This window comes from Mesoplodon densirostris, chromosome 1 (genome assembly GCF_025265405.1).
Source record: "Mesoplodon densirostris isolate mMesDen1 chromosome 1, mMesDen1 primary haplotype, whole genome shotgun sequence".
In the NCBI taxonomy this organism is placed as follows: Eukaryota; Metazoa; Chordata; class Mammalia; order Artiodactyla; family Ziphiidae; genus Mesoplodon; species Mesoplodon densirostris.
In genome coordinates, this window is record NC_082661.1 from 101,838,968 (window position 1) to 101,856,384 (window position 17,417).

The window sequence follows — 17,417 nt, forward strand, 5'->3', positions numbered from 1 at the left end:
GAGCTGTGAGAACAAAGAAGAGAAAGGGAAACCTCTCCCAGCAGCCTCAAAAGCAGCGGATTAAAGCTCCACAATCAACTTCATGTACCCTGCATCTGTGGAATACATGAATAGACAACAAATCATCCCAAATTGAGGAGCCAGGAGTCAGTGCTGTGCCTCTGAGGTGGGAGAGCCAACTTCAGGACACTGGTCCACAAGAGACCTCCCAGCTCCACATAATATCAAACGGCGAAAATCTTCCAGAGATCTCCATCTCAACACCAGCACCCAGCTTCACTCAACGACCAGCAAGCTACAGTGCTGGACACCCTATGCCAAACAACTAGCAAGACAGGAACACAACGCCACCCATTAGCAGAGAGGCTGCCTCAAATCATAAAAAGTCCGCAAACACCCCAAAACACACCACCAGACGTGGACCTGCCCACCAGAAAGACAAGATCCAGCCTCATCCACCAGAACACAGGCAGTAGTCCCCTCCACCAAGAAGCCTACACAACCCACTAAACCAACCTTAGCCACTGGGGACAGACACCAAAAACAACGGGAACTACGAACCTGCAGCCTGCAAAGAGGAGACCCCAAACACAGTAACATAAGCAAAATGAGAAGACAGAAAAACACACAGCAGGAGAAGGAGCAAGATAAAAACCCACCAGACCTAACAAATGAAGAGGTAATAGGCAGTCTATCTGAAAAAGAATTCAGAATAATGATGGTAAAGATGATCCAAAATCTTGGAAATAGAATAGACAAAATGCAAGAAACAGTTAACAAGGACCTAGAAGAACTAAAGACGAATCAAGCATCGATTAAAAACACAATAAATGAAATAAAAAATACTCTAGATGGGATCAATAGCAGAATAACTGAGGCAGAAGAACGGATAAGTGAGGTGGAAGATAAAATAGTGGAAATAACTGCTGCACAGCAAAATAAAGAAAAAAGAATGAAAAGAACAGAGGACAGTCTCAGAGACCTCTGGGACAACATTAAACGCACCAACATTCGAATTATAGGGGTTCCAGAAGAAGAAGAGAAAAAGAAAGGGACTGAGAAAATATTTGAAGAGATTATAGTTGAAAACTTCCCTAATATGGGAAAGGAAATAGTTAATCAAGTCCAGGAGGCACAGAGAGTCCCATATAGAATAAATCCAAGGAGAAATACACCAAGACACATATTAATCAAACTGTCAAAAATTAAACACAAAGAAATCATATTAAAAGCAGCAAGGCAAAAACAACAAATAACACACAAGGGAATCCCCATCAGGATAACAGCTGATCTCTCAGCAGAAACTCTACAAGCCAGAAGGGAGTGGCAGGACATACTTAAAGTGATGAAGGAGAAAAACCTGCAACCAAGATTACTCTACCCAGCAAGGATCTCATTCAGATTTGATGGAGAAATTAAAACCTTTACAGACAACCAAAAGCTGAGAGAGTTCAGCACCACCAAACCAGCTTTACAACAAATGCTAAAGGAACTTCTCTAGGCAAGAAACACAACAGAAGGAAAAGAACTACAATAACGAACCCAAAACAATTAAGAAAATGGGAATAGGAACATACATATCAATAATTCCCTTAAATGTAAATGGACTAAATGCTCCCACCAAAAGACACAGACTGGCTGAATGGATACAAAAACAAGACCCATATATATGCTGTCTACAAGAGACCCACTTCAGACCTAGAGATACATACAGACTGAAAGTAAGGGGATGGAAAAAGATATTCCATGCAAATGGAAACCAAAAGAAAGCTGGAGTAGCAATTCTCATATCAGACAAAATAGACTTTAAAATAAAGACTACTAGAAGAGACAAAGAAGGACACTACATAATGATCAAGGGATCAATCCAAGAAGAAGATATAACAATTGTAAATATGTATGCACCAAACATAGGAGCACCTCAATACATAAGGGAAATATTAACAGCCATAAAAGGAGAAATCGACAGTAACACAATCATAGTAGGGGACTTTAACACCCCACTTTCACCAATGGACAGGTCATCCAAAATGAAAATAAATAAGGAAACACAAGCTTTAAATGATACATTAAACAAGATGGACTTAATTGATATTTATAGGACAGTCCATCCAAAAACAACAGAATACACATTTTTCTCAAGTGCTCATGGAACATTCTCCAGGATAGATCATATCTTGGGTCACAAATCAAGCCTTGGTAAATTTAAGAAAATTGAAATTGTATCAAGTATCTTTTCCGACCACAATGCTATGAGACTAGATATCAATTACAGGAAAAGAGCTGTAAAACATACAAATACATGGAGGCTAAACAATACACTACTTAATAACGAAGTGATCACTGAAGAAATCAAAGAGGAAATTAAAAAATACCTAGAAACAAATGACAATGGAGACACGACGACCCAAAACCTATGGGATGCAGCAAAAGCAGTTCTAAGAGGGAAGTTTATGGCAATACAATCCCACCTTAAGAAACAGGAAATATCTCGAATAAACAACCTAACCTTGCACCTAAAGCAATTAGAGAAAGAAGAACAAAAACATCCCAAAGTTAGCAGAAGGAAAGAAATCATAAAAATCAGATCAGAAATAAATGAAAAAGAAATGAAGGAAACGATAGCAAAGATCAATAAAACTAAAAGCTGGTTCTTTGAGAAGATAAACAAAATTGATAAACCATTAGCCAGACTCATCAAGAAAAAAAGGGAGAAGACTCAAATCAATAGAATTAGAAATGAAAAAGGAGAAGTAACAACTGACACTGCAGAAATACAAAAGATCATGAGAGATTACTATAAGCAACTCTATGCCAATAAAATGGACAACCTGGAAGAAATGGACAAATTCTTAGAAATGCACAACCTGCCAAGACTGAATCAGGAAGAAATAGAAAATATGAACAGACCAATCACAAGCACTGAAATTGAAACTGTGATTAAAAATCTTCCAACAAACAAAAGCCCAGGACCAGATGGCTTCACAGGCGAATTCTATCAAGCATTTAGAGAAGAGCTAACACCTATCCTTCTCAAACTCTTCCAAAATATAGCAGAGGGAGGAACACTCCCAAACTCATTCTACAAGGCCACCATCACCTTGATACCAAAACCAGACAAGGATGTCACAAAGAAAGAAAACTACAGGCCAATATCACTGATGAACATAGATGCAAAAATCCTCAACAAAATACTAGCAAACAGAATCCAACAGCACATTAAAAGGATCATACACCATGATCAAGTGGGGTTTATTCCAGGAATGCAAGGATTCTTCAATATACGCAAATCAATCAATGTGATACACCATATTAACAAACTGAAGGAGAAAAACCATATGATCATCTCAATAGATGCAGAGAAAGCTTTTGACAAAATTCAACACCCATTTATGATAAAAACCCTGCAGAAAGTAGGCATAGAGGGAACTTTCGTCAACATAATAAAGGCCATATATGACAAACCCACAGCCAGCATCGTCCTCAATGGTGAAAAACTGAAACCATTTCCACTAAGATCAGGAACAAGACAAGGTTGCCCACTCTCACCACTCTTATTCAACATAGTTTTGGAAGTTTTAGCCACAGCAATCAGAGAAGAAAAGGAAATAAAAGGAATCCAAATGGGAAAAGAAGAAGTAAAGCTGTCACTGTTTGCAGATGACATGATACTATACATAGAGAATCCTAAAGATGCTACCAGAAAACTACTAGAGCTAATCAATGAATTTGGTAAAGTTGCAGGATACAAAATTAATGCACAGAAATCTCTGGCATTCCTATATACTAATGATGAAAAATCTGAAAGTGAAATCAAGGAAATACTCCCATTTACCATTGCAACAAAAAGAATAAAATATCTAGGAATAAACCTACCTAAGGAGACAAAAGACCTGTATGCAGAAAATTATAAGACACTGATGAAAGAAATTAAAGATGATACAAATAGATGGAGAGATGTACCATGTTCTTGGATTGGAAGAATCAACATTGTGAAAATGACTCTACTACCCAAAGCAATCTACAGATTCAATGCAATACCTATCAAACTACCAATGGCATTTTTCACAGAACTGGAACAAAAAATTTCACAATTTGTATGGAAACACAAAAGACCCCGAATAGCCAAAGCAATCTTGAGAACGAAAAATGGAGCTGGAGGAATCAGGCTCCCTGACTTCAGACTATACTACAAAGCTACAGTAATCAAGACAGTATGGTACTGGCACAAAAACAGAAAGATAGATCAATGGAACAGGATAGAAAGCCCAGAGATAAACCCACGGACATATGGTCACCTTATCTTTGATAAAGGAGGCAGGAATGTACAGTGGAGAAAGGACAGTCTCTTCAATAAGTGGTGCTGGGAAAACTGGACAGGGACATGTAAAAGTATGAGATTAGATCACTCCCTAACACCATACACAAAAATTAGCTCAAAATGGATTAAAGACCTAAATGTAAGGCCAGACACTATCAAACTCCTAGAGGAAAACATAGGCAGAACACTCTATGACATAAATCACAGCAAGATCCTTTTTGACCCACCTCCTAGAGAAATGGAAATAAAGACAAAAATAAACACATGGGACCTAATGAAACTTCAAAGCTTTTGCACAGCAAAGGAAACCATAAACAAGACGAAAAGACAACCCTCAGAATGGGAGAAAATATTTGCAAATGAAGCAAGTGACAAAGGATTAATCTCCAAAATTTATAAGCAGCTCATGCAGCTCAATAGCAAAAAAACAAACAACCCAATCCAAAAATGGGCAGAAGACCTAAATAGACATTTCTCCACAGAAGATATACAGACAGCCAACAAACACATGAAAGGATGCTCAACATCTTTACTCATTAGAGAAATGCAAATCAAAACTACAATGAGATATCATCTCACACCAGTCAGAATGGCCATCATCAAAAAATCTAGACACAATAAATGCTGGAGAGGGTGTGGAAAAAAGGGAACACTCTTGCACTGCTGGTGGGAATGTGAATTGGTACAGCCACTATGGAGAACAGTATGGAGGTTCCTTAAAAAACTACAAATAGAACTACCATATGACCCAGCAATCCCACTACTGGGCATATACCCTGAGAAAACCATAATTCAAAAAGAGACATGTACCAAAATGTTCATAGCAGCCCTATTTACAATAGCCCGGAGATGGAAACAACCTAAGTGTCCATCATCGGATGAATGGATAAAGAAGATGTGGCACATATATACAATGGAATATTACTCAGCCATAAAAAGAAATGAAATTGAGCTATTTGTAATGAGGTGGATGGACCTAGAGTCTGTCATACAGAGTGAAGTAAGTCAGAAAGAGAAAGACAAATACTGTATGCTGACACATATATATGGAATTTAAGAAAAAAATGTCATCAAGAACATAGGGATAAGACAGGAATAAAGACACAGACCTACTAGAGCATGGACTTGAGGATATGGGGAGGGGGAAGGGCAAGCTGTGACAAAGTGAAAGAGCGGCATGGACATATATACACTACCAAACGTAAGGTAGATAGCTAGTGGGAAGCAGCCGCATAGCACAGGGAGATCAGCTCGGTTCTTTGTGACCGCCTGGAGGGGTGGGATAGGGAGGGTGGGAGGGAGACGCAAAAGGGAGGGGATATGGGAACATATGTATATGTATAACTGATTAAATTTGTAAAATAAAAAAAATAAAAATAAAAAAATAAAATATTTTCTTCAAAAAAAAAATAATAATTCTGTTTTCAAAGTTCTAGGTTAAAAATAATTCATTCTGAAACATTATATAAATCATCATCAAATCACCTAATCATCAAAAGGATGATTTTTACCAATAACAAAAAGTAAAAGCAGTCATCCAGCTCCCCAAATTTACAAGTTCCTAGAGTATTCTGCATTTATTTATAGGCTTTCATAACTACTTGTTCATTAATTACATTATTCTCTTTAATTGGATAGCTCTCAAAAAACTCACATGAATTACTAGAAATAATCAACTTTCAGAGTTCACATCTCATAGCACGTTTGTGAGCATCCAAGAGTCCATTTTAAGTTGTATGTATGTTTTTATGAAATGAGTTACCTAAAATATAACTCTATTCTTTTATGCTTTCAGGCTATCAGACAATTTTATATTGGATGTAGAATATACAATAAAGTTATTTACATCTAATTTATGATAAAATCAAGTAAGTTTTACCGCCCAAGAGAATGATGATAGTGAGAAAGCTAATTAGCCTTCATTGAATTCCTTCTTTAGGTCCACTTTTTTAACCATACAACCTTACATTTCATTCCTTATAAATATTTCAGGTAGTTATGGCTACTTACTTTTCAGGATTTTCCACTTCTTCAGTAACAAAATTGAGATAAAACCTAAGAAGACATACATGAATTATAAACCATTAATACATTTTATGATCATCACCCAAAGTTTGAAATTTTAAATATTTAAAATCAAACTCAGAATCATAAAAACTTTATAAACAAATAACCTAAGATGAAAATCTCCAGCACCCAAAGCTCTCACAATTCATTTTTCTATTAAGCAGTATTTATGGAGCTCTTTTTTTTTCTTAACTTTTTCATAGAGGTATAGCACACAAACAGTAAAGTGAACAAATCTTAGTATACAATGATAAATTTTTACATATGTATACACCTATGTAACTGACAAAAGGATCCAAAGGTACAATATTTCTAACACCCTAGAAGGTCCCCTCAAGGTCCTTTTCAATCATTATCATCTCCTCCACCCTCCTGTAAAGGCAACCACTATTCTGATTCATACCACTATAGATTAGCTTTGTTTGTTTCATTACAATAGACTAATAATATTTGCTTGTATAACTATTATACAATATTTATTCTTTTGTATCTGTTTTTTTTTTGCTGGACTTTATGTCTGTGGGTCTCATCCATGTTGTTTGTAGTAATTCATCATTCTTGACTGTTGCTTTTCATTGTATGAATGTAACACTATACACTCTACCACTGATGGATATTTGAATCATTTCCAATTTACAGCTATTATGAATATAGATACCATAAATATGCTTGCATATGTTCTTTTGGGGACCATGCAATCATTTCTCTTGGGCATATACTCAGAATACGATCACTGGGTCACAGAGTAGATACATGTTTATAGTCAAACTATTTTCCACCATTTTTGCATTCCTACCAGCAATGTATGAGATTATCACATGTCAGTCACTGGGGAAATAAAAGTAGAAAATCTATAATCTTTCTTGTCAAGGGGCTCATAGTTCATAGAATGGTCCATAGAGTGGTGTGATACAGCACAGAAGGCAATGTTAGAGCATGTCCAGTTACCATGGAAGCCAGGAGTGAGGTCTAAACCAGCCTGGCAGGTCTTGGAAGGTTTTTGAGAGAAGGCATCACCCAAGCTGAGTCTTCAAAAATGCTTGATGTTTAGCCCTGGTCAAGTGGTGTGAGGACATTCCAGGCAGAGTACAGCACATGAGCACGGGGGTGTGGGAAAGTGCTATATGCACAGGGGTGTGAGCAACAGCTCAGTACTCTGTAGCACAAAGCGTGCCCTGGGAGTGAGAACAGAATGTAAGTACAAGATGGCCTTTGGCTTCTGGGAATCCAGCTTTTAGTAGGGGTGATAAAAACTTGAAGGACAATAGAAGCATGGTAATAGCATTTCTTAGTTTTAGGGAATTGGCTTCTGGATATGAACACGGAAGGCACATAGGAAATAAAAATGGGATAAAGGATAATAAATTCTCAATTTGCACTTTTTCCTTTCAATTCACTGTTTTCCAGTATGCATCCCACCCAAATAACCGCAAGTCATAAGGCAACTATGCCTTATGCATAATAGCAACGGTGAAGTTGCTCTGTGTGTGTGTGTGTGTGTTTATGTGTGTATGTGTGTATTTAGGCAGCTAATTTTAGGCCCATTGTTAGTCATTACACCGTAAGTTGATAACTAAAGGGCAGAACACTTTGAATATTTTCCCCAGATCCTGAACACTTTTGTCAGCTCTTACATGACAAGAAGCATTGCAGGCACACAATACTTCACTTTCAAGTCCCATAGGATTACATATATTACCCTAAATTTATGGCCCTAGAGAAATTCAGATTCCTTTCCCTCACTTTATGACATTACTTATCCCATCCAGGCATGTCAATTGCCTTGCATCCTTGACTTCTTTTTCTAATCTAAAGTGACTTCTGGAGACCATTTAAAGCCCTTAAAGTTCTCTTTCAAGGTTCCAAGATGTAAAATTGAGGCAGACTCCTCAAATAAGCACACAGAGATAACTGGATCGTGAAGATGGGAGAACTAAGGGATCATAATGAAGAGAACTAGACATACAAAGACCTTTCTACTTCTCCATTTCAGAGGCTTAGAAACTTTCCACAAAGTAAAAAAGTCATATTTTCATTGTATTCCTCTATGCTCTTATTATTCCTTAGAAGATAAAATAGCTATTATATAGGTCCACAGAAGCATGGTTCTATAGGGACAAATTCTCTATCATCTAAAACCAAGAGGCTGGAATATTAGCCCATCAGCCTTTAATATAATTAAGGTATCTCACACCTTAAAACAAAGATGAGAAAACCTGTCTTATTCCACCTTTATTCACAAATAGGCAGTTGATGTTCATGGTTGTAAAACAAAACAAAACAAAACAAAACAAAACACAAGACAACAGGCCCAAAATGCAGTTGCTTATGCTAAGCCTCCTGTCACCAAACCAAACTGTAATTCACTTAAAGATTCAGATGTCCCAGAAATAGAATCTGAAACCAGTCAATTAGGAATTGCATTATTTAAGCACTCTGCCTGACAGACCCCTGCCATCCCCTAAATGAAAATAACTTTGTAATAACCAAGCTGTTTTATGGCTTAGTATAACTTCCTTGTTCCCACCGCCTTCTGCCTAAAAAAGCCTTCTCTTCTGTACAGCTCCCTGGAGCTCCTTTCTGTCTGCAAGACGGGATGCTGTCAATTCATATCGATTTTTGCTCAAACTCTTAACATTTTAATATGCCTCAGTTTATCTTTTAATAAAGTTCAGGTGTCTAATACTGTAAGGACCATGTTCTAAGTAGAAATACTTGAATATCTGAGAGAAAACAGTAGCACCAAAGGTGATCTAAAAAGTCAGCAGCCAAGGATATTTTTTAATGACTAGAAAGTAAGTTTCTAAAAATAGAGGTTGTAGTTACACCAGGAATGCAAGCAACAATCAATACTTATATCTGGAATATGCACTCTGAGGGATCTGATGTGTTTGTTATAAGCCCAAGGCAGTGGGAAGTACAGGAAGAAAATGAACAAAACGAAAAACCTAAAAAAAAAAAAAAAAAACAAGCCCATGCAAAAACCACACACACACTTAGAAATATTTCCAGGCTTCTCACTTCAAAAATAGCCAGTTCCTTCTAAACAGTTGTTTTAGAACTGGTCTTTTTCCAACAATGTTAAGGCGAGAAAGGAAATATTTATAAAAAAAGAACGCAATTTCAAATATTTTGCCATAGAGAAAAGGAAAAGCCTTGGGACAGAGTGGGAGGTGGGAAGGAGAAAGCTTCTTATTTTGGTCCAAACATTCACTCTTGTGGGAAATACATCTTTATGCTCTCTCAGTCTCCAGCCATGCGTCCATAGCCCATCTCCTCAAGTTCTCTAGAGAATGTTCATAAGATCTATTGTTCCAGCTTTCCCATGATTGTGTATAAAAGGCACTGCAAAGCTGGCAGTGCATTCTGATACCCAACTATGTGAATTATTTTGAAAAGAAGCTTATTCTTTAGATTTGATTTGACACAATGCTACAAAATAATCCCAACAGGTGCTTTAGAAAGACTAAATCCACTGAGGCTAGGATTTAAAAGGGAGAAAAAAGACAGACCAAAAAACTATTTTCTATCACACAATTCAAAAAAAAAAAATCCCACCAACCAATATTTAGCTTTGGGTCAGGATATGGGACTGAAATTGATTGAGTTCCCCTGGGCCACAAGGGAGACTGGAGGACATATTTCTCTGAATGCAGACGTTGGCAATAATATAAAAGTTGTTCTGACCCAACTCTGTGACCTGGCTGGGTTAATGATTTCTTTCCCCCTAATCATGTTTCTGTGAAGGAGTTTTCATCACTCTAAAAAGGTCCAGCACTCCTCATAAATCAACAGCTTGCTCTATTCAGATCCAAGGGTTTGGCTGTGTCTTGTTCCTATTCAACACATAGTGGGTGACTTACTAACGGAGCAGGGCCTCCCAGACAACAGGGGTCTTGCTGCATTAACTTAGACCCTGGGTGGTTAACTTCTGAGGACAACAGCTGCTTCTGTCTCATTTGCAGTGCACCCTACACCCTTTTTTTTTTTTTTTTTTTATGCAGTATGCGGGCCTTTCACTATTGTGACCTCTCCCGTTGTGGAGCACAGGCTCCGGATGCACAGGCTCAGCAGCCATGGCTCACGGGCCCAGCCACTCCACGGCATGTGGGATCCTCCTGGACCGGGGCACGACCCATGTCTCCTGAATCGGCAGGCGGACTCTCAACCACTGCGCCACCAGGGAAGCCCCTACACCCTTTTTTTTTTTTTCCTTTTTTTTGCATCAGAGATTGTCAGGGCAGCAGCACAGGGAGTGGAGGCTCATTATGGTGCCCAATTTATAATTCCACAACCCAGTCTTATAATTCCATCATGAAAGACAAAAAAAAAAAAAAAGTCAGAGAAGCAGGATCACATTTGGAAAGTGCCTAAACACCGCTTGCTTTGGGAATTCTTTTAGTCTCCATCTTGTTCCGTTTATATCCAGATATTAACTTTTTCCTCTGGCACTCCAAACCAACAGACTACTTCTTCTACACACAGCTCCCTTTTTCTAAGACTGATGGCCACAGATTAACAAGCAGATGATCTCTACCTATCCACAAAGCAACATTCAGGTAGCAGAACAGCCTGTTGGAGACATACAGTTACTTATCTGCCCCCTACATTAACCATTGGTAACACATAACAGTCCATTTAAAATCCCGGCCTTAATTTCCTACACTATGATTGAACCCTCTAGAACACAAGAAAACCAACAGTTTCCTGTTCTTTAAACTAGGATGTGGACATGAGGATTTGACGGGTAAAATTATGACCAAAGGTTCATGTAAACCCCAGTTACACTGTAAATGGAGTATTGAAATATATTTCTAGGCCCAAGATGGAGCCACTCAACCTCCAAACTCCAAGCCACCTCTGGGGTCTATAATTATTTCCTTGTTTCATACTCATTTTCTATTTTTCTTTTCTTTGCTCCTTACTCTTCATCCTATAAAAGCTTCCTGTCCTCCACCCCATTTTGCAGTTCTTTGGACTCATTTATTATCACCTAAATTGTCATTTTTAATCATTTTAACAAGAGTAATGTTTGGGGTTCAGCATCAACAAAACTAAAGATTAAGATAATAAGATCATTCAAAATGAAAAGTCTTTATACTTGGAGAAATCTACCAGCCCTCAAAAGCTTACAGAAGTGGAGAAGATTTGTTCTACATAAAGCAGGTAACCTGAATATTCAGCACTTATAGTAGGGGAGTGAATTGGATAGAAGAATACTGTTAAGATTCCGTGGGAACAGATGCATGGTACTCACAGGCAAAAGAAACTTCATTCAATAGAATTAATCAAATCTCCCTCGTGACAATCTCCACATTCCGCATTCCTGATTGAATACCGCCAAGCCCCCAACACTTGGCTCTAGCTGAAAGCTTCTGTCATCTCCCCACTTGCTCTGGTGTCTCTTGGTGACCCTCCCAGGGCTTGGCTGGTGCCCCAGGGTGCCAGAGCTGTGATCAGGCTGAATAGCCATAGAATAGATGATTCTGCTGCTAACCCTGGGAGCACAATTGCGTTCTATTTTTTGTTTAGCACCACGTTGTGCTTTGGACAAAAATAAAAAGACTTCAAAAATACTAAGAGTAATGCTTACACGCAATGGCTATCAAAATATTTCGAGAGTACACAAACATTTTACACTAGACTTTTTAGAGCTACAATCTTCTAAGAACTTCAAACATTTTGCTTCAAATACCACATTAAAATGTTTAGTTCCTGTACTCTCCTAATTCTCCTCTAGTGCTCTATTTCCATAATTCAGTGAGATTAACAGGGAAAAAATATTTTTATATTCCATGCATTAGCTGGAATTTAAGATGCTAAAAACAAAAGAAACAAAAGGAAATTGTATTTGTATTTGAAATGAATTCACATAATTTTTGAGCTAGTGTAGTTCATTATTTTTAGACTCATAGAACATTCTCACAGCAACTGTACAACTATTAGCTCTATAAATAATAAAGAAGAAATATTGCTAGTAATTATTCCAAAACAATGAAATTTAATTACATTATAATTATTTTGATGTTTAAGTAGTATTTTTCTCCCTAATGAGATTTCTTGCAGTAGTCGCTTCCACTAAACCTTATTAGATCAGTAAAATTTAATTAGGAAAAAAATCCCACTCCTGGCCATGATTATTGTTATTCAAGTTCCTGAACAAAGCAAGACATAAATACAAAGCTTTAATGCTTCAACCAGAATGGCATCACAGTTGGACAGGGATTTAGGAAATGTACTTGTGGCACAGTGATTTTTTTTTTTTTTTTTTTTTTTTTTGCTGTACGCGGGCCTCTCACTGCTGTGGCCTCCCCCATTGCGGGGCACAGGCTCCGGACGCACAGGCCCAGCGGCCATGGCTCACGGGCCCAGCCTCTCCGCGGCATGTGGGATCTTCCCAGACCGGGGCACGAACCCGTATCCCCTGCATCGGCAGGCGGACTCTCAACCACTGCGCCACCAGGGAAGCCCGTGGCACAGTGATTTTATTCATCCTTCCTGCATTTTTTTGTTTTCAAGTGTTGAGGAGATTTTAAGGAATTTGTAAGGTCCTTTAAAATGTAACAGATTATCTAGTACACCTGATTTCACTATCCCGTTTTCTCCTCCCTGCCTTTAGAGTACCATTTTACCTCCTGGGAACATCTTACTTATTTCTGTAACTGAATTATTTCCTTCTCATGGGAAGGTGGAGTAAATCAATTAATCACTATTGGGTACACCTCTACAGCTTCTGCTGGGAGGCTTTCTGACAAAGTATCAATACTAATCTTTAATTTCTTGTGGCGCTCTTATGCCCTTATTGATCCATACTTATAAATGATTTGTACTGGTTCTCAAGACCCAGCATTTGTTTCTTTTTTACATTATCAGGTTAAATCCGGTAGTTGCCTTGACTGGAAACCTCAGTGATGTTTGTGTTAAGTTGTGTGCATGGTAATTGGCCTGGTGAAGGGAGCCACATCATCTTTCTCACTTCAAGTAAAGCATGTCACACGGATTATGCCTGTTCACATTTGCCTAGCACCTTGCTTGGCACTTAAAGTACCTGAAGGAATTAATGAACCATCCAAATCACCAGTTGATAGCGATATCAACTTACCAGCCAGCGTATGCATACATTCCATAATAAAAAGCCAGTGGCAATCCCATAATACTTGCATCTCTTCCTGAAAAGGCATCTTTAAAGTGTTGTGTTTGCCCTACAATAAGAATAGAAAGATTTAGGACTTTTCAAAGAAGTGGTTATTATTCATTCTTTAACCATAAACATGAATGGGGGGGAGGGGGGTTGGGAATGAACTATACAGTTTCAGGTCTAGATTTCTTACTCTCTGCTCATTCTGAACTTTATTAATGCTGTATCCATTCTACAGAAGGAGTCCCAAAAGTATACTGATTGCCACTAACACTACCTCACATTTATTTTAATAAAATCATGGCAAAGAGGAAAATGGCATTTCAAAAAACAATCTCTTTTTTAAGCATGCCTCTACTCGTAACAGAGTTTGACCAGGAAAGAAGATTAAAGGATCGTCTGTAAACTATAGTTTTTAGGAGTGTGATATAATTCTTAAAAATGATGATAATGTAATGTTTGGGAAGAAATATTCAAGGGCCTATCTTCAATGAGGAGGCATGAAACCCAAGAACCACCTTCTGACATCATTTAACTTACTTTCTGCTTTCTCCCTATAGTTCATTAGATACCAACAGGGGTTGGAAAACCCTGTGGAACAAATCTGCTCTGCACCCCCAAGCTTCTTTTGTAAAGAAAGATTTATTGGAGCACAGTTACGTTCACTTATTTACCTATGACAGATACTATCAGTCTATGGCTAATTTCACTCTCCAGCAGAGCTGATAGTTGTGGCAGAGACCACATGGTGCACAAAGTTGAAAACATTTATTATCCGCCCATTTACAGAGAAAGTCTGCAGACACTTTCCTAGAGAATGGCATGGTTTCCTTCTAGAAACACAAAAGAAACTATACTGAACTCTAAAATAAGTAGGTTTAAACAAATTTTTGCATCAACATGTGAACTGGGCACTTTTATTTTTATTTTTTATAAATTTATTTATTTATTTTTGGCTGCGTTGGGTCTTCACTGCTGCACGCAGCCTTTCTCTAGTTGTGGCCAGCAGGGGCTACTTTTTATTGCGGTGCCTGGGCTTCTCATTGTGGTGGCTTCTCTTGTTGCGGAGCACGGATTCTAGGTGCACGGTCTTCAGTTGCTGTGGCATGCGGGCTCAGTAGTTGTGGCACACGGGCTTAGGTGCTCCACTGCATATGGGATATTCCTGGAGCAGGGCTCGAACCCATGTCCCCTGGATTGGCAGGCGGATTCTTAACCACTGTGCCACCAGGGAAGCCCTGGACTGAGCACTTTTAGGCATAACAGTTTTCTCTACTTGGTAAATCATAATGGGACTTTTCCTGTATATCTTTTGGATAATTAAAAAATAGAAATTCAGATTTACTTTAGTCAATCAGTATTCAAAGTTAAGCATGAAAAGTCTCTATTTCCCAAAGAAAATAGCAAATGAGATGATCTAAATGAGAAATGTGACTTGTTTCAAAACTGGCCTTCCCGTAAGAAAATAAAAGGCGGATGGGAGGTAGATGATATACATAAGACCCTTTCTCTCTTCACTCAAATCTCAGTTTTTGCCTGCATTGTCCAGACAACAACACATGTATCAACATAACGAGCAAGTTTTTAGACCCAAAATGGAGAATATTGAGTTATCCACTAAATGACTTTCCCCTCAAAGCATCCAATTCCCAAATATAGTTCATTTTTTAAAATGATACTGTCAATTCAAAAATACCTGTTTTACAGAAACATCTCTTGTCCTCATAGAAGGAAAATATAAATACTGGAAACCCTGTAAAAACATATGTTGCATATTGCTTTACCATGATCTGTAGTCTACTTGGCCTTACGGGACAATATTCCTAAGAGTGCAGCACTGAATAATCAATAAAAGATATCAAACTTTGCAAAGACTGAATCCCAAGCACAGATTCTAAAAAGGGCCATTTTGAGAGCATTAGGAAAGAGAGGTGTTTCTAAGTTTCAGGAATATTTTGGCTGCATAACAGAGGTCTCACAAAGATGAAAGTAATTATATTCAAAGGAAAGTTTAACAAATCCTCATAAGAGAATACAGAACATACAGCTAGTTTCTGGATCTCATTAGATTAGAATAACTGCACAATCTGTATAAGCAAATTTTTTCTCTTCTTGAAGTTTCATCTTAATGTGAGAAATATGTGATAAGTTAGAGACAAAGAGAATCACTGTTTTATAGTAATAGAGTAAATAAATCTGCTAAGAATACTCTCCAAAATATTTAATTTACTTTAAATGTAGTAAAATTCTCAGGTCACTTCTCTGTTAAGTGAGATATAAGGAAACATGGTCACATTAAGCACTGATATTGAAACTGAGCAGGACCCTGTGGGGCCTTCCTGGGGACAGACCACTCCCCATGCCCCCTGCCTCTTGTTTGTAGAAAAGCTTTAACCTTCTAGGCCTTCCCTGTGTTCCAAAGAGCAATTTTAATCAGAGAAGTGAGAAAATGCAGAAACAAAGGAAAGCAGTCAAACAAGACAAAACAAAATAGTAATAGTTTAGCCGTAAAACAAACTCAAGGTCATTTAGTTACTCCTCAAGGGCTATAGATAACATCCTGAGTCATACCCTTGAGTTGTTTTCCAGATACTAAAACCCCCACCAGGTGGAAGAAGCTAACTGCATGATCACCACAGTCTTGTGGCCCCCAAACTGGCTGCAACCTGAGGATCGATAATGCTGACCTCTGTGACCTTACCTGTTACCTCCTCATCAACCAATCAGAGAATGGTGCATGAGCTGATCATGCACCCTGTGACCCTCTCCCCCACACTGTCTTTAAAAAGCCTTTCCTGAAAGTCATCTGGAGGTTCAGGTCTTTTGAGTATGAGCTGCCCATTCTCCTTGCTTGGCCCTGCAATAAACACTGTACTTTCCTTCACCACAACTCGGTGTCAGTAGATTGGCTTTGCTGTGCATCGGGCAGGCAGACCTAAGTTTGGTTCAGTAACAATATCATAAGTATTAAAGGATCGTTCTATTGTAATGTCAAAAAACAAATCTAAACAATCTATCATGACTTTTGCTCTCAAGGAATTTGCAATACACTACCATTTGGGCAACCTCACCTCACATCACACACATATATAAATAAGTGGTAAAAACTGACTACAGTCTTACATTACATCAAAAAGAAAAGAAAAAAGTCTTTGGTTTAAAGGATAGTAGATCATCTTTTGGAACCTAAACTAGAACAAAAGAAGGGTCCATGACCCAGAGTTTCTGCACTTTCCAAAAATGGAAGAAATTCCTTACAGAAGTCTAAAGAGTTAGCCCAGAAAAGGAAAGCAGCAGCAAAACAGATTATTTTCCCTACATTTCTGATGGGTCAAATAAAATATGGGCAGGCCAGCTCTGTGGAGGCCAAGGTGAACTAGAAGAGTGAGCTCACATCTTCCCTTCAGTGTAAGCTATAGTGTTAAACGTTTTCATTGTGTTTATGTTGGCTGAGGTTGCTGGACGCGGTTGCCGGACTTGATGCAAACATTTAGCCAGGAGAGCTCTAAGCTCTCCCACAAGGCTTATTAAATGGACAGCAGCAGCTCCCTTTCCCCAGCTACAGAATGACGGATCGTTCCACTTTTATTACTGTTTAATGCCTCTACCATCAGCAATTATTTTTTTGCTTAATTTTGGCATTTCCTTTTGTCTTGTGTAATTCTTCTCTTGCCACTTCATTAAATTTCTCTATAAATTCCCTTTCTTGGAACAGACAATATCAATGTAAACATTAAATACTTAACATGCCCAAGTTATATGTCACTCCTTTACAATTTCATCTCACTTTCCTACTTATTTCCTACCATTGTGCCCATTGTTAGTTAAATAACTCACCTGGACCTCCTTCTCATCCAACAACTTCCCCTGAATCCAAGCAATTGCCTGTGC

The 17,417-nt window shown here is 38.2% G+C and overlaps 1 protein-coding gene across 2 annotated transcripts in view; it reads right to left on the reverse strand.

Moving 5' to 3' along the window:
- Positions 1-17,417, reverse strand: part of SLC7A11 (solute carrier family 7 member 11) — a 108,302-nt gene that overhangs the window by 73,705 nt on the left and 17,180 nt on the right. For both annotated transcript variants that reach the window (XM_060106076.1, XM_060106084.1), the window contains 2 exons: positions 13,491-13,590; positions 6,332-6,376 (listed from right to left, as the gene is read on the reverse strand). In XM_060106076.1, coding sequence (XP_059962059.1) covers positions 6,332-6,376; positions 13,491-13,590 — 145 coding nt within the window. The remainder of the gene's footprint in view (positions 1-6,331; positions 6,377-13,490; positions 13,591-17,417) is intronic.